Source organism: Epinephelus moara, chromosome 12 (assembly GCF_006386435.1).
Source record: "Epinephelus moara isolate mb chromosome 12, YSFRI_EMoa_1.0, whole genome shotgun sequence".
In the NCBI taxonomy this organism is placed as follows: domain Eukaryota; kingdom Metazoa; phylum Chordata; class Actinopteri; order Perciformes; family Serranidae; genus Epinephelus; species Epinephelus moara.
The window spans coordinates 16286176-16302485 of record NC_065517.1 but is presented as its reverse complement, the minus strand read 5'-3'; the positions used below and the strand labels follow the sequence as shown (position 1 = coordinate 16302485).

The following is a 16310-nucleotide window of genomic DNA, read 5'->3' as shown; positions in this document are numbered from 1 at the left end:
TGAATTATTCATATTGTGTTATTATTACCAAGGCCTTTACATGAAAGCAGCAATTTAATGTTGCAGCATCTTCTCATACTTTACATACATGTACTGTGGAGTAGTTTGACGAATAATGTATCATGTTTCATAAACTGTATGTTTTGCTTGTAAAATCCTAAAAGTAAAAAAATAGTTCTACAATAGAGAAGTATAAAGAAGAATAAAATGAAAATATTTAATTCATAAATTATATTTAGCTACAGTATTTGAGTAGATGTACGTACCATTGGAGCGTTAAATATTGTCAGCAGTTATTATTTTTATTAACGGTCCTGTATGACCTTGTGTTGTGGGTGATCACACTGATACTAAGCACAAAAGCAAAACTGCATCAGTCCAGGTTTAAACACACTCATGATGATGATGCAAGTATGCAATATGTGTCTAGTCAAAAAATGGAAATGCACAGATCCAGACAGGAAAACCCCACGAGTGTCAGGCAGCAATGGCAGGAGCATCTTTATAAAATGTCATTACCACTTTATTAAGAAATGAGGTAGAAGCAGGACAATGTGTTCAGTGTCGGTTTTAAAGGATATAAATACCACAAGATGTATTGACATGCCTGTAATTCAGTTAAATCTCTGTGTGTTCAGACTCACTGTCGCCCAGCTGTCTGGCGATGGATGTGCTGTGGATGCTGTGTGAGAGGACTGAGTGTGCTGCAGACTGTCTCTACCAGACCCCTGTAATAGAGACACTGCTGGCTCCTGTTATAGCTCTGCTTAATGGACAGCAGGTCAAGCACACACACTAAACACACACACTTGCTTTAATACTGTTGTTAGTAAAGTAGACCACACAACCGCAGCCCTTTTGCTGTGAGGTGACAGAGCTTCCCTTTGCATCACTGTGATGCCCACAAACCAAGTCATGGCTTGTGAAAAACTTTAAACTTCAATTGCAAAATGCATGACAATCTAAATAAATATCCATAATTGTTTTTCTTTGGCAAGTGACCATGTAAAATGCAGGATAATGCCCTTGTAGGTGGCCATAATCAGGCATTAACAGCCTTCGTTGGGGCAACCTTTGCCACATGTCAGTCAGTTCACACCTCCCCGTCGGCCTGTAGTTTCAGATAATGGACACCTTGTTGGGCATTATCTCTTACTTATTCCCTAACCAGAAGCTTTAATTTTACCCGTCAGCATTGAACGCATGAAGTTTACCTTCACCATATTTCCCTAATCTACATTTGATTCTAATCTTGACCATAAATGCAAGGTCTATAGCTGGAAACTTATTCTAACCTCATCCCCTTACCCCAAACCATGTTTTTAACCTTGATTCAAACACCATATCTGAATCCTAATGTGTTTCCTACCATCATGTTAGAAATACACAAAGAGTAGCTGTTAACCTGTCACAGCGGGACAGTTTTTATGATCCGTCAGCCTTTTATAAACTGTTTGAAATTGTGGAAGCATCAGTAATGAAAATATAATAGCTTTTCTTAGTTCCATACTGCAAAAGTTAATGATATTTCAATTTTCAATATCTGATCATCCCTCCTGGGATTCGACTCGTCTCTAAAGCTGTTGAGTAATTTGTCTATTTATTCTCTACGGTTTGCAGGCCAAATTAAAATCTCCTTCAGCAACACTGACTCTCATCGCCGACGTTCTGGCTCGCATCGCAAACACAGACAGAGGATTAGCTCTCTTCTTATACGAGAAGAATCTCGTCGTAACCCACAGTGAGAGGTGAGACGTTGTGATTGAATTATGATTAAACACACAGTGTCATTTTGTATCTTTGAAGGTAATGAATAAATTACTTTTTTTTTTTCTGACTTGGCAAGAAGACGTCAATATAGAGTTAAGTTTGCATAACAAATCCTCCTGGTTCTACACAGAGAGCAGATTAGACCTGAGGATGTTGCCGGTTTGTCAGTTGCTGCAGTTTTATCTTTGATCTACTCAAGTCTCATTATAGGAAAAACTCAGAAAAAGTATGTTTTATCAAAGGTACTCAGGGTCGCTCAGTGGCCCCAGGGTTACTTTTGTGTTCCCCTGTAATTGGCTGACCCTGACCAGTCTGTCCAGCCTGAAACAACAGTCTGTTGCTGTGATTCACCAAGGTTGATACCACTGGGTACAGACTGTTCTGACTAACATGCTGTAGTCTGCCATTAATCCATGTGTGTACCTCGCCTGAGACATACATTGTAAAATGAGCGTCTTGTCCCTCATAAATTTAGAGATCTAGTCCAGACAGAGAAAGCAAAAACAATACTAATGAGTCTTTTATTGTTATAAAGAAACAAGGTACAAGTTGTTTGATATTTAGACGCCAACAATAAAATATTAAGAAGGAAAATTTGCTTCAAACACCCCACAACTCCGCGGACATTTCTCCAAGCACAACACCTCTTATACACATAAAAATCTGTCTTGTATCTCCTGCCAGCACATTTTTCATTGTCTGTTTCCCCCTTTCCTCTGCAGAACCTTTCCTGCTCATGTCATTGTACAGTTCACCCTCAGGCTGCTGGATAAGGAGCTGTCATCACTAAGTGAATCCGACGTGTCCCATACATCATGCGGAGCATTCATCTTTGTCTGTAGGCAGATATACAACACCTGTGAGGGTTTGCAGGTGCTCCGACCCTACGGCCTGCACAAGGCTGTGGCTGCTGCATGGAAAAAGGTACCTGAACTTAATTTGTCAATATAACACTGATCAGACTTTCACTGACTGAGGTTTGCCCTCAGGTTTAGAGTTGTTAAATAAAAGCCTGTCAAAAGACCTTTGTGGTTTGGGGGGAAAGTTTCAGATAAAAAAAAGGAAAAAGTTTTGTGTGTGTGTTTTTAAAATGCACTTGAGAATCTTGTGGTTTGATGTCGTTAAAGAACTTGATGCTACAAAAACATCAAACCGATTAAAACCCAGATTATTAAACACATTAGAAAAACAATTTAGCACTCTAATATTGATGTTGCTCGAATTTGTTATTTATTAAAGTTAATGTGAGAAATGAGACCCTTCCTCGGAGAGCGCAGCTTGACAAATCTCTTCCAAAAAAACATGTAAAAAATGATAGATAAAGGTTGAATCTGAATCCGTTTTTTTTTTTTCTTGGAGAATATCTAATGGAGGGATGTCCATGTCTAATGATGACTTCACTGGCTAGAATACCCCTGTCATGTTTCATTTGCTTGATGAATGCCGTGTTCTCTCTTTATTCATTCACTGCAGCAGGAAAAGTGCCACTGCAGGTTCCAAATGGAGGGAATTAACTAACCATTGTAATCTGCTCCATTTAATTTTTAAAATACTGCTTTTGTCATAACAATGCATCAAACTCAGAATACCTTTAGTACCACAGTAGTGGAAAACAAAACTGAAAATGTAACACTGAAAACAAAAAGAGACACAGTTAAAAGTGCAACCAAAACCAAAAATAACTCACAACAACTTCTGTTTTCCTGAGGAAACATAGAAAAGACATGTAGAGTTACTGCTTAGAACAGGTAGGAGACATCAGTAACGTCTCAACGGTAGATATCTGTAAATACAGTCTCACATCATGTTTTACTGCTTTGTTTTCCAAAGCATTCATGTCAAAAATTAATTTCTATGAGACATTGTAACATCAATATAAAACATTTTCCTTCTAACTTCCTCCTGACCTTCCCTAGTATTGTTAAATATTAATTTATACTCTGCACTTGCTCTGCTCCAGACAGCATGTACTGTAAGATGCATTAAATCCAGGTCCACACCTATTTTCATAGTGCAACAACAACATTGACCTCAGTTCACTCACTATAAAAACACTGACATGGCCCCAAAGTATGTGGGAGACATTTTAATGAAGCATGTGATTTGAGTTAGTTCACAGGAAAACAGAAAACAGTTAAAGGTTAGACTGATAAGGGTGACAGTTTTCACTCTGATTTTCAGTAGTATTATTAATCGTGCTTGAAGGTTTAAAGGCTTCTTTAACTTTCTTAGTGTTAATATACAGAGAAGGTGAGAAGAGGTCAGTCTGCTAGTTCAGTTTTCAGTGCCCACTTTTAGTTTGTTAAAGATGAACTAGACCTTAACGAATACACCTGGCTTTGTTCAGTACTTCATTCTGAGGGAAAAAAATCTATAATCTGATATTTCTCAATAGCTGACTGTTGCCGTGAACAACAGACCGTTGCTATGGACGCAGTTTGATCACAGACAGTAGCAGGAGCAATAAAATAATCTTTAAATCCATATTTTGTGTCAAATGATTGGTTTCGTTAGTAAATGGCTGTGTAATAAGTGGGATAATACACAGCGAGTGGGTCATTATTGCAAAATGAGAAGACTCCTCTGCCATCCTGTTGGGGTTCATATCTCAATAATGACTCTCTTGTTGTACATTATCCCTTTTATAACAAACAGCGAGTTCTCTAAGAGGCACTTTTTTTATTATTGCAATTTTTAAGAAAGGTTTATTTTATTAAGAAGTATAAAATTCTTCAGGTGAAATCAGCATGAGTAATTTTGTATAATTGTATAATTATAACAACTTATGAATTCAGAATACAGCTGGATTCCAGAGTATTCTATGTACACCCAGAAGTGGTCTAAGATCAATCTGTAGGTTTGAATTACTTTAATCTTGAATAAAGAAAACTTAGGCAGCTGCCTCTCCCTCTGATGTAGGAGCATAGTGTGACTAAGACTGTTAATAATTCTGGTCAAAATCTTCAGCTGTGCCCACACACTCACACCCATTGAGTGTTAAAAAAAATAAAACTTTTTCCTTCCTTATTTCTAGACCAGTTCCTTGTCAGAAAGGGTTCCAACCCCGGTACCTGGAGCCACCACTGGAGCCTCCACCCAAGAGCTGCAGAACATGTAAGGCCAGTTTGAGCACGATATTCAAATCTCTGCAGTTTAAGCAGTGATTAGTTTTGATGCAGGTATAACAGAGACTGAACATGGATGTTTAAAGACACAGAGTGATGTTTTCCCACCCCATTGTCCTGTGACTTAGAAACAGACTTATTGAAACAAAATTTTGAATAATTCTCTTTGTATATTTACTGTTTTTGGACACGTAATTTAAAGCCTCGTACAGTAAGCTTGTTCCTTGTTAAGTAATCATAAAGCATGCAACACTAAAATAAATACATATTTCAACATACTGTCTGTGACAGCGATTGTAAACAAAACACCAATACAAAAATAATGTGTAGCAACCATAGTGTTTTGTAGCCATTACAACCACTTACACAATGTGCAGCAGATTTGAGATGGTGACCTAACTTGGGGTTCAGAGACTGTGTGGTCGATGATTGCCAGGAGACCATAAAATCAGGTTGCACGTAGTTGACACCTCTGACAGTAACACATGGGATGGTCTTTGACTCTGTAACAGGCTCATCTGGGAGGAGACGTTGTTGGACAGCCTGCTGAACTTTGCCGCAACTCCGAAAGGCCTGCTGCTGCTCCAGCAGACAGGAGCCATCAATGAGTGCGTCTCCTACATGTTCTCCCGCTTTACTAAAAAACTACAGGTATTAACAAATACAGTACTGAACAGCTGTGACTGTGGTTATTTCCATTTGGTTGTTTTAGTAGTTTTAAGTGTTTGCCAGGTTTGCTGCTCTCCAGTGTACACATTTTGGATTTTTTTTCCAACCTTCATACATAGACTGTAGGTTCCTGGAGCCAAATGTGCTTTGACAGCAACGCCCTACTCCACACATACACACTTACACACTTGGACGCTTCCCAATCCAACTGCAGTTAGTCACTAAAAGGCCCCAGTGGGCCAGTTTGGGGGTTAAATGACTTGCTCAAGGGCACCTAAACTGTGGTATTTGGCACGTTGGAGATGAAGTGCGCCTCACCTGGAAAGTGGATGAGATCAGGCGGCATCAGCAGGGGCGGTGATAAAAAGCTGCGGTCAAGTCGGACAGCTTCCTGCAGCCGTCAGTCAGTACAGGAAGTCACAGAAATGCTCACATCTCGTTAGGTCTGACTCTAATTTCTGGAGTCTCCAATTGTTTTATTTATGACAGAGTAGCAAAATTAAAATGCCGTACAGGCAATATGTATTTCCTATTCATGATTTAACCTCCATTTTACATGGATTCTCATGTAATCCAGCATCATATCAGTTTGCTGCTGTATATAAATCAGCTAATAGGACCTGTCCCCCTCAAACTAAATGAATAAATTGAAAACATTAATAGTCAAACGGAGGAAAAAAATACAAGAGAGTAGCTTCCATTGAAGATCAGTCAGTCGTAATCAGGGCTTTACATCTGTACATATGTTATTTCAAGAACCCTCACATCCCACTTACCAGAAGTCTTTGTTAAAACAGTCCAGTATTAACATACAGTAGAATATGTGTAGTTTATAATATGTTATATTAATGAATTTGGTCTTTAAGAGTGCTAAACGTCACCATCAGCCACACAGTGTGTTATGTTAGCAGAATAAACCTTCACATCAGCAAAATCAAAATCTCTCCAGTTCAGCAAAAATGAAAAGTTTGTATCAAACATCATATTGTTGAGTCAACATCTAAACAAATCAGCTGTCAGATCAGGTGAGAGCCAGGTGTTTCCCATCATGCCCTGGGTCTTGCAGTCCCTGGAGAACACCTGCAGCGCCAGGCTCCAGAAACGGTAGCCGCCTCGATCTTGCGAGGTTATCGGATCTCTTACATCAGCTGTTGTAAAGTTTGCGGCTTATGTAAGACACCACTACTACTAAGGAATTCCAGATGTTGCCAGAATCATTTAGTTGTAAAAGCCTTGGCATCAGATTTCAAGTTAAAATGTAAGCTTGTTATATAACTCTGTCATGTCACATTCATGTAAATGGAACATTGTGACTTTGACAAATCACCGGACGACACCGCAGGAGTGCTGATAAGCGCTGATGCTGATACAGTTCATTGGAACTGTTTCATCACCTTTATGGAAACCCTGGAAGAATTAAGTTTGGCAGTGGTACGACTTTTAATCCATCTTGATAGCATCAGTGTGCCAAAGTAATATTGTGCTGTTCAAGTGATTCTTTGCCACACTGACTTGAGTTACAGTCAGTCAACCCTGAAGCCACGGCAGGATTTAAACAAAGTCATTACATGCAGACCATTACATCAAGTACATTTATTTCCATTGAAGTAAAACATAAAGGTACCTTCTGGCTTTGAGAAACACATGTTGACAATTACTGGATTATTAGACCCTACAAAAACATGTACATTTGAAATTTAGAATCAGTGTTACTCCTGCACAGTATGGCATGCATCATTCCTTGGTTGTTGTATTCTATAATGTCCTACCCTGCAGAACACAATCCATCTTAAACCCTTTCTTTATTCTGTTGGCCCATGTCATCGGTTTCCCTAATTCACTCTGCTGAAGATTTGGTAATTTGTTGCTCCTGCTGCTTCTCAAGGCCACAGTCATATTTCCTGAAGACTACTCAGTATTCACCAGTAGCCTGTAGGCTGTTACATGCAGCTACTTCCACAGTGGCTTTAATTTATTAATCTCCGGACTCTACATATTGCCTTACATACATAGTATTGTCCATGATTCATATTGTAGACACGCACACACACACTCACTGCAAACCTTAGCTAATCCCCCTGTGGGCTTAATTTACTGCCATTGTTTACACACTCATGTAATTGCTTCTCTCGTTTGGCATTTCGCTTTAATTATGGAATGTAATTATATTTTGTCTATTTTTAGTTGTGACATTGTGTTGTAATTAATGAAGAGCCTGCACACTCAAAAATCAATTTGCAATTTGATTTCTTCTCAGTGTACTAAACTACATTATGTAGTGCCTTTTCAGGATTCTAGCAGTGTCATGCCAGAGTTGGCATACTGAATCACAAATGCCAAATTTACAATTCTCCTTTTCTTCTTAGATAAAACTCTCTTTCCTTTTTCCCCCACCACATTAATCCTGTATTTGTCTATCCTATCCAAACCTTGCATTCATGTTTGACTTAAATAAGCAAAACAGATAAAATGCTGAACATTTGTTGGGATTCTGTGTGTGTGCTTTCTGTAGGTGAGCCGTTGTGAGAAGTTTGGATATGGGGTGATGGTGACACAGGTGGCAGCAACTGCTCCAGGGGTGGCAGCATTGCACAGTTCAGGTACAGCTTTGCCTTCGTTATGTTGACTAGAGAAAAACAACTTGGCACACAAGCCTTATGTATCTCAGCTGGCATTGAGCAGCCCAGGCAGCAACACCTTTATCAAAATGTTTGTGACAGGATAAGTGGATGAAGAAAGAGCAAGATGAGGTGTTAATTTTCAAGTAATTTTAAGGATTAAGATGGTCTGACAAGACAAGATTGTCCTGTCTGGAAAAAACATTTTTGCAAGTAGTGTTGACTGAATACATTCCACATGTCCCGTACATATTAATGCTGGGTAGAACAGAGGCATAGACAGAGATTGGTGCATGCAATCAATACAATTTGATAGTGTCTATGTGTGAAATTGAATTGTAGATTTGGAATTGTAAATTGTAATATTTGTAGCATAAAAGTACCCCTGTGGTTCAGACGTTTGCGATATAATTGCAATTTCCACAGATTGAATCTGGCTGGGGTCCTTTGCTTCATATTGTTTCCTTCTCTCTTTCCTTCCATATTTCCTTTCTCTACTGTCTCCTGCTAAAAGTGAGGCTGGAATCCCAAAAGAACCTGTCATAATATTTGAGTTATCCTAATTTCTGATGTCTTTGAATGTTGCTATATTAAAACATTGAAACATAAAAATAGAAAGCAGATATTGGTTTTGCATGATGAAACATTAGATCTTTAATGCTGAAAGGGATTGTACAGATTTTTTTATTTTTTTGATGTGGTTTTGTGAAAACTACTTATCGATCGATGGTCAGCACGCCCCCAGTTTGCGGTCTCTGTTGACAAAAACAGTAATTTACCTTGCTGAACATGTCATTGATTCTGCTCTGTTCTGTTCCCGGGGGGTCTTTGCTGCTGCTCTCCCTGCCTTAGGCTTTCCATGTAGGCGCATGGAAGGGCAGGGAGGTTTGCTTTCTCTGCCTCAGGCTTTCCTCATTTGCACGTGGAGGGCAGAGAGGTTTGGTCTCTCTGCCTCAGGCTTTCCACGTAGGCACGTGGAAGAGTCTTTCTGCGTAGGCCTGAGTAAAGGCAGAGAGGCCCCAGAACAGAGCCATACCGTCAAATACACTGCTCAAAAAAATAAAGGGAACACTAAAATAACACATCCCAGATCTGAATGAATGAAAAATTCTTATTAAATACTTTGTTCTGTACATAGTTGAATGTGCTGACAACAAAATCACACAAAAATTATCAATGGAAATCAAATTTATTAACCCATGGAGGTCTGGATTTGGAGTCACACTCAAAATTAAAGTGGAAAAACACACTACAGGCTGATCCAACTTTGATGTAATGTCCTTAAAACAAGTCAAAATGAGGCTCAGTAGTGTGTGTGGCCTCCACGTGCCTGTATGACCTCCCTACAACGCCTGGGCATGCTCCTGATGAGGTGGCGGATGGTCTCCTGAGGGATCTCCTCCCAGACCTGGACTAAAGCATCCGCCAACTCCTGGACAGTCTGTGGTGCAACGTGGCGTTGGTGGATGGAGCGAGACATGATGTCCCAGATGTGCTCAATTGGATTCAGGTCTGGGGAACGGGCGGGCCAGTCCATAGCATCAATGCCTTCGTCTTGCAGGAACTGCTGACACACTCCAGCCACATGAGGTCTAGCATTGTCTTGCATTAGGAGGAACCCAGGGCCAACCGCACCAGCATATGGTCTCACAATGGGTCTGAGGATCTCATCTCGGTACCTAATGGCAGTCAGGCTACCTCTGGCGAGCACATGGAGGGCTGTGCGGCCCCCCAAAGAAATGCCACCCCACACCATTACTGACCCACTGCCAAACCGGTCATGCTGGAGGATGTTGCAGGCAGCAGAACGTTCTCCGCGGCGTCTCCAGACTCTGTCACGTCTGTCACGTGCTCAGTGTGAACCTGCTTTCATCTGTGAAGAGCACAGGGCGCCAGTGGCGAATTTGCCAATCTTGGTGTTCTCTGGCAAATGCCAAACGTCCTGCACGGTGTTGGGCTGTAAGCACAACCCCCACCTGTGGACGTCGGGCCCTCATACCACCCTCATGGAGTCTGTTTCTGACCGTTTGAGCAGACACATGCACATTTGTGGCCTGCTGGAGGTCATTTTGCAGGGCTCTGGCAGTGCTCCTCCTGTTCCTCCTTGCACAAAGGCGGAGGTAGCGGTCCTGCTGCTGGGTTGTTGCCCTCCTACGGCCTCCTCCACGTCTCCTGATGTACTGGCCTGTCTCCTGGTAGCGCCTCCATGCTCTGGACACTACGCTGACAGACACAGCAAACCTTCTTGCCACAGCTCGCATTGATGTGCCATCCTGGATGAGCTGCACTACCTGAGCCACTTGTGTGGGTTGTAGACTCCGTCTCATGCTACCACTAGAGTGAAAGCACCGCCAGCATTCAAAAGTGACCAAAACATCAGCCAGAAAGCATAGGAACTGAGAAGTGGTCTGTGGTCACCACCTGCAGAACCACTCCTTTATTGGGGGTGTCTTGCTAATTGCCTATAATTTCCACCTGTTGTCTATACCATTTGCACAACAGCATGTGAAATTGATTGTCAATCAGTGTTGCTTCTTAAGTGGACAGTTTGATTTCACAGAAGTGTGATTGACTTGGAGTTACATTGTGTTGTTTAAGTGTTCCCTTTATTTTTTTGAGCAGTGTATAATACTGTAAACGGAAATAGTTTTCTTTGACTAAAGTGGTCCTGACTGAAATGTATTAAAACCACTGGTTTCATGTTGTGTTTTAGGTTTTGTCCGGACGCTGGTACTAGAGCTGTGGTCTGTTCTTGAATGTGGCAGTGAAGATGTTGGGGTGGTCCGTCCCAAGCCCACACCCATGGACCCGATAGACAGAAGCTGCCTCAAGGTATTGTGTGTGAAAATAGTGCCATTTTATACCAGACTGAAAAAGGATCAGACTGAACTGAACAGGAATGTAGTCGCAGTTCTTCTTTGCATGAGACTCCATTTTTAGATTTGGTACAAGTTTAGGCAGAATTTTGAGGTTCAGTCTAGGACAGACTCAAACTTTTATCTAAAGGTCTAGTGTGCCTGTCTGTATATATGTGTGTGTGTGTGTGTGTCTGATGCTGGCCTCTGACAGGAGCCAAGTTGTCTCTCGGTGAAACTAGCCAAGTGAATACAGACTGCCAGTGAAGTGTGAACTGTGTCCTGCCACTGGTGACTTTAAAGCCTGCCTTATCAGTGGGTCAGCTGCCAGGTTACATACATACACTCAGACCTTCAAGTCCATCCCAGCCAGCACATGGTAACAGAACCCCAGAACTGCTGTAAACAAAAAAAATGCGCCATTAAAAATGTGTGTGACAAACTAAACATGTGGCACAGACTTATTACAACAGCAGTTTTGGCAAATTAGCTCCAATGCAGGCATAGCTGTATGGTTGAGGAATCAGCAGCATTTTAAGCAGCACATCAAACAGGCAGCAGCAGATGAAAGAACGGACTTCAGGCAAATATACCTTTTTATATATTTTTACAATCACTGCAATTGTCAGAAGCCTTTGTTGTTTTCCTTTTTAAACTGCTTAATAGAATTTAAAAATCTTTCTTTCATATATGTGTCAGTGTGTGCATGCGGGCGTACATCACTGTTTTTCTTTGATTCCCATGAGTTTTCCCTGTTCTCCTTGATCCAGTGATGAGAGGAGGAGGACTGGGTTTTATTATTCTTCAGGCAACTGTTCTGTTCACATGTTCAGATTTAATTTCATGGTGTAAGTTTTCATAACAGCGTCTTTCATTCCCGTAACATCCATTTTATGCACTTTGTTTTTGCATCAATTTAAATTTTCATCATGGACAAAATACACTGAGAAGTTCTGGATATATGTGTTTTTGGGGTAGCCGTTGCACAGTCAGTGGGGACTTGCTGCTGAAAAGGTGTTGCGGTGCTGTTGTGGTGTCCTTGAGCAAGACACCGAATCCCTAACTATTCAAGTTAGCCCATCATTCTGGCATCTCCCTGCATTTGATGTGTGTGTAGTAAATATTTCTACTTTGATGTAAAAGGATCACAGTTAGATTAATTGTGAGTTTTGAGTTTAGTTGTGAGTTTTGCCCTTGTCTTACGTGCTTGTTTTTTAACTGCTTTTTCAAACCCTCGGTTTGTTTTTCTGTCTGTCTCACTGTCTGTCTCCCCAGTCTTTCCTGTCCTTGGTGAACCTGCTCTCCTCTTCCCAATCGGTGTGGGAGCTCCTGGGCCGGCAGCCTCTAGCCAACAAGAGTGAATACACCCTGAGAGAGATGCCAACCTCCATTCCTGTGAGTGTATTTCACACTGTGTAGTTCAAACTTCATGCAATGCGTCTTTCAGCCATTTGAGGGCATGTTTGCACTTTTTATTTTGCCTCCAACCACCACCCACGCATTTGTTTCACATCACATAGGCCTTCTCCTTCTAAACCCCCAGTACACTGAGGCTGATGTACATTTTTCACCTTGCGCATCGTGAATATCCACAATTTTCTTCTTTTTTTTGCACCATAACGGCTGTATTTTTTTTTTTCACAGCCTCTTATTTTACTCCACAGGATCTGATTGACAGGCTGATTGCTGTGAATTCAGATGCGAAGATTCATTCCCTGTTTCACTATGAGCAGTCTCACACGTTCGGCCTGAGGTGAGATTGGTATTCTTTTTTTTTCCATATTACTTAACATCAGTGGGGAGGCACATGGTATCGGATTAGCACCTGGTGACTGCACCCACACATGGACACACACACACACACACACACACACACACACACACACACACTTCAGCCTCTGGCAATAGCAGACTGACATGGTTCTTTATACTTTGATTACCCAGCATTGAAGGGCTGATGAAAGGATTTCTCTGGATAATAGAGAAATAAGCTGGGGGGTGTGTGTGTGTGTGTGTGTGTGTGTGTGTGTGTGTGTGTGTGTGTATTTCTGTATTTATAAAGAACAGACATCATAACAAGTAAGAAGGGTGGTTAAGGGGTGAATAAATAAATCTAAAAGGAAAAGCTATCTTCAGCTTGGAGTTAAGGTTCAAATTAGGGGTAGGGTTGCAATACAAGTTAAAGTTAATGCTATACTGTACTGAAGAAAATGCAATAATTGAAAAGGATTTAATAATATCTGTGTGAGGAAAAGTCACATATTGTAGCTTAAAGGCTCAGTAGGCTTCAATCTAAGGTTTATTGTTTAGGTTAATGTGCTACAAATGGCTAATAATGTGTTAAAGGCAGATAAAAGGCATCCTGTGCAAGAGACTGTTTTTACAAACACAGGTGCAAATGTCTTGGTTGCGTGTGCAAAGCTGTGATGGCTGCTGAGCATTCCTTTGGTTTTTTTTAAAGGCTCCCTGAATCACAATAGCTTTGACTTGTTTGGAGCCTTGCTGACTCACTCGCTCTGTCTGTGCCTGTCAGTCAGCCCACTCCTATTAACATCCAGAAGCCAAGTGAAAGGAACAAGATGCTCTATTCATTTGCCACCCAGACTGATGGATCCACTGACAAACTTACACTCTGTGCCTCTGTGTGGGTTGCTAAATGTGCTAAATGTAGCTTTGAATTATCAGTAGGTCATACCATAAGTCATACCATGTTGATTTTGAAGTATTTGTGTAATTCTAATCTCACATTGTGCCAGAGCTGGAGAAAGGTCTGGCTGAATCTATCATTATTTGGCACCAAGGTAAAAAAATGCTCTGGGTTTGTGTTTCTTCAAACCAATCACAGTCATCTTGGACAGCACTAAACCCAGGATACAGCGACGTGTGTAGAATAGTGTAGGGATGGAGCTAGTTTTGGTGGAGAGGTGAGCCCTGACATTAAGATGGCTAAATCCCTGCAAAAGAAATGTCCACATTAAACATGAAAGGACCTTAAGTTGTGAAGGTTGCTATCTCTGAGGCTGTTGTTTCTTGAGAAGCGCTAATCCAAATTGTAGGGGAACGTATAGCTATGTGAGACTAGTTTCACATAGCAACGGGGATTTTCAAAGGGATAACGCACTAAATAGACTGCCAGTGATAGCTTTTATACCCACAGTCTACATTTCTGTGAGCCAGACTAGAATAATTGCCTTAAACCAACAAGTTATTAGTGAATCTGCTGTATTAATGTTCGGCCTTGAACACAGTAAATTCTGTTTGAAACTTCCACACAGCTTGATTTCAGTTTCATTTTTTTATCAGCCCGCATGGGAAATGCCTCATTAAAAGCTGAATAAAACAAATAAAAAGAACATGAATTAGTAGAAAAAAAAGGTTACCAAAAAGGCCAAATGCGGTGATAAGAGGTGAATAAAATTTCCATTTATTTCATACTCACTTAATTATGTTCAAAATTACTTCACCATTTCCCATATTGACATACTATTGTAATAGCCAAAAATGCTTCCAACATGCCCTTATAAGGCATCATCATCCACACATATGGCAACATGGTATAGGGATAGTGCTTTATTATTTTGATTAGGGGGGATTGCATCAGTAAAGCAGCAACTTTACACAAGGGCATTGCTCTTGTTAATGAACCATGTGTTCGGAGAGATTGTAACTAAAAAGCATAAATAGAGAGAACAGGAGAGTGCAAAAATGGGCCAAGATAGAGATGGTTATGAAGGTTGTGTTATGTTGTGAGTGCAAGGATATGTCAAATAAGTATGTACTACAAAATGTACACTATTTAGATACATATCATAATGCCAGTAACAGCATATGGCAAGTAATGAAAATACATTTACAAAGTGAGATCTCCAATGAATATAATATCAACAAAACCATCTTACATGCGACCCAACTGCCTGTTTGGTTATGAGACTTGGTGTGTGTTTCAATACTCGTACTACCATATTATTTAGTATGCCATAGAAAGATTTAGTACGTCCCAATACGTAGACTGTCAAATGCAGTATGCCAAAGATACCAGGATGTTCTACTACATCTGATCTTATTTTGCAGTATGCAAGCCAGCATGCTTTTCTGGCTATTCTGACCCAAAGTCCTCTACACAGTGGAAGATACGTCACATTGAGTGACCCGCAGCCACATACAGATGATAGCTGACAGCTGATTGACAGCTCTCAGACGTTGCATTCAAGTAACCGATGACCAGTAGAATAGCAGTAATAGGAATGTTAATTGTTTAAATCAACAAAATGATTATAAAAACAACCAACAACAAAAAGATATAACTATTAAAATAACAATGACAGAGAAATTAATATGTAATATTACTGTTGTGATTGTAATATGTTAGAACAGCGTCAAATTTTAAAGGCACAATATTATGAGAAATGAGAATGTCCCAGTTGTGTACATACTGCATGCAACAGTATGTACTTTTTAAGGGCAGCTGTAGTACCTACTAAAAGTAAAAATAAAAAGTATGCGATCCGGAATGCAGCCTTTGTTTCAGATCTTAAACCTGAAATACAAGAGTTTCCTGGCCACTGGGGGGCAGCAGACACAAGTTAATGCAGCATTGACATATCATTGTCTTTTAAAGGTCCAGTGTGTAAGATTTACCGGAATCTATAGGCAAAAATTGAATACAATATTGATAACTATGTTTTCATTGGTGTATAATCACCTGAAACTAAGAATCTTTGTATTTAGGGTAGCATAGAATGAGCCCTTCATATCTAAGTAAGGAGTGGGTCCTCTTCCATGAAGTCTGTCAGTTGCACTACAGTGTTTCTACAGGACCCCAGAACAGACAAACCAAGCATGTATAAATGCAAAAGGCCCTCCAGAGAGGTTACCCGAAGGCTGTTGTAGGAACCACTTCACAGTTACAAGGGGCAGGTGATTAGATGGGTGTTCAGTTGGGTGCAATCTGCAACTTCACCACTAGATGCCACTAAATCCTGCACACTGCTCCTTTAGGTTGATATGAAAACCTGTCAGAAACATTTGCCTGTTTACACATCCATCACTTACAGAGCAACATTAGCTTTCATTTGGAGTCATGTTTCTGGCCACATGAGTCCAATTTTTATTCTCCTTTTAGCTCTGTTTGAAGTGCAACACACACCGCCGCCGTACGCCGCACGTCAAAACGCCCGCCTCCATTATATTCTATGAACCAACCCACACTGGCGCCGGCCGACGCGCCGCGCCGCTCTGCTTCAGCCCACTGCTCTATTTCCAGCGCGGCCGGC

The 16310-nt window shown here is 40.7% G+C and overlaps 1 protein-coding gene across 1 annotated transcript in view; it reads left to right on the top strand.

Annotated features, from left to right (window-relative positions):
- The window catches only part of tbc1d32 (TBC1 domain family, member 32), a 105823-nt gene that overhangs the window by 13050 nt on the left and 76463 nt on the right, over positions 1 to 16310 (top strand). The window contains exons 15-23 of the mRNA XM_050057898.1: positions 639 to 781; positions 1621 to 1748; positions 2493 to 2694; positions 4805 to 4884; positions 5408 to 5546; positions 8077 to 8164; positions 10896 to 11014; positions 12313 to 12432; positions 12702 to 12790. Of these exons, the coding sequence (XP_049913855.1) occupies positions 639 to 781; positions 1621 to 1748; positions 2493 to 2694; positions 4805 to 4884; positions 5408 to 5546; positions 8077 to 8164; positions 10896 to 11014; positions 12313 to 12432; positions 12702 to 12790 (1108 nt within the window). The remainder of the gene's footprint in view (positions 1 to 638; positions 782 to 1620; positions 1749 to 2492; positions 2695 to 4804; positions 4885 to 5407; positions 5547 to 8076; positions 8165 to 10895; positions 11015 to 12312; positions 12433 to 12701; positions 12791 to 16310) is intronic.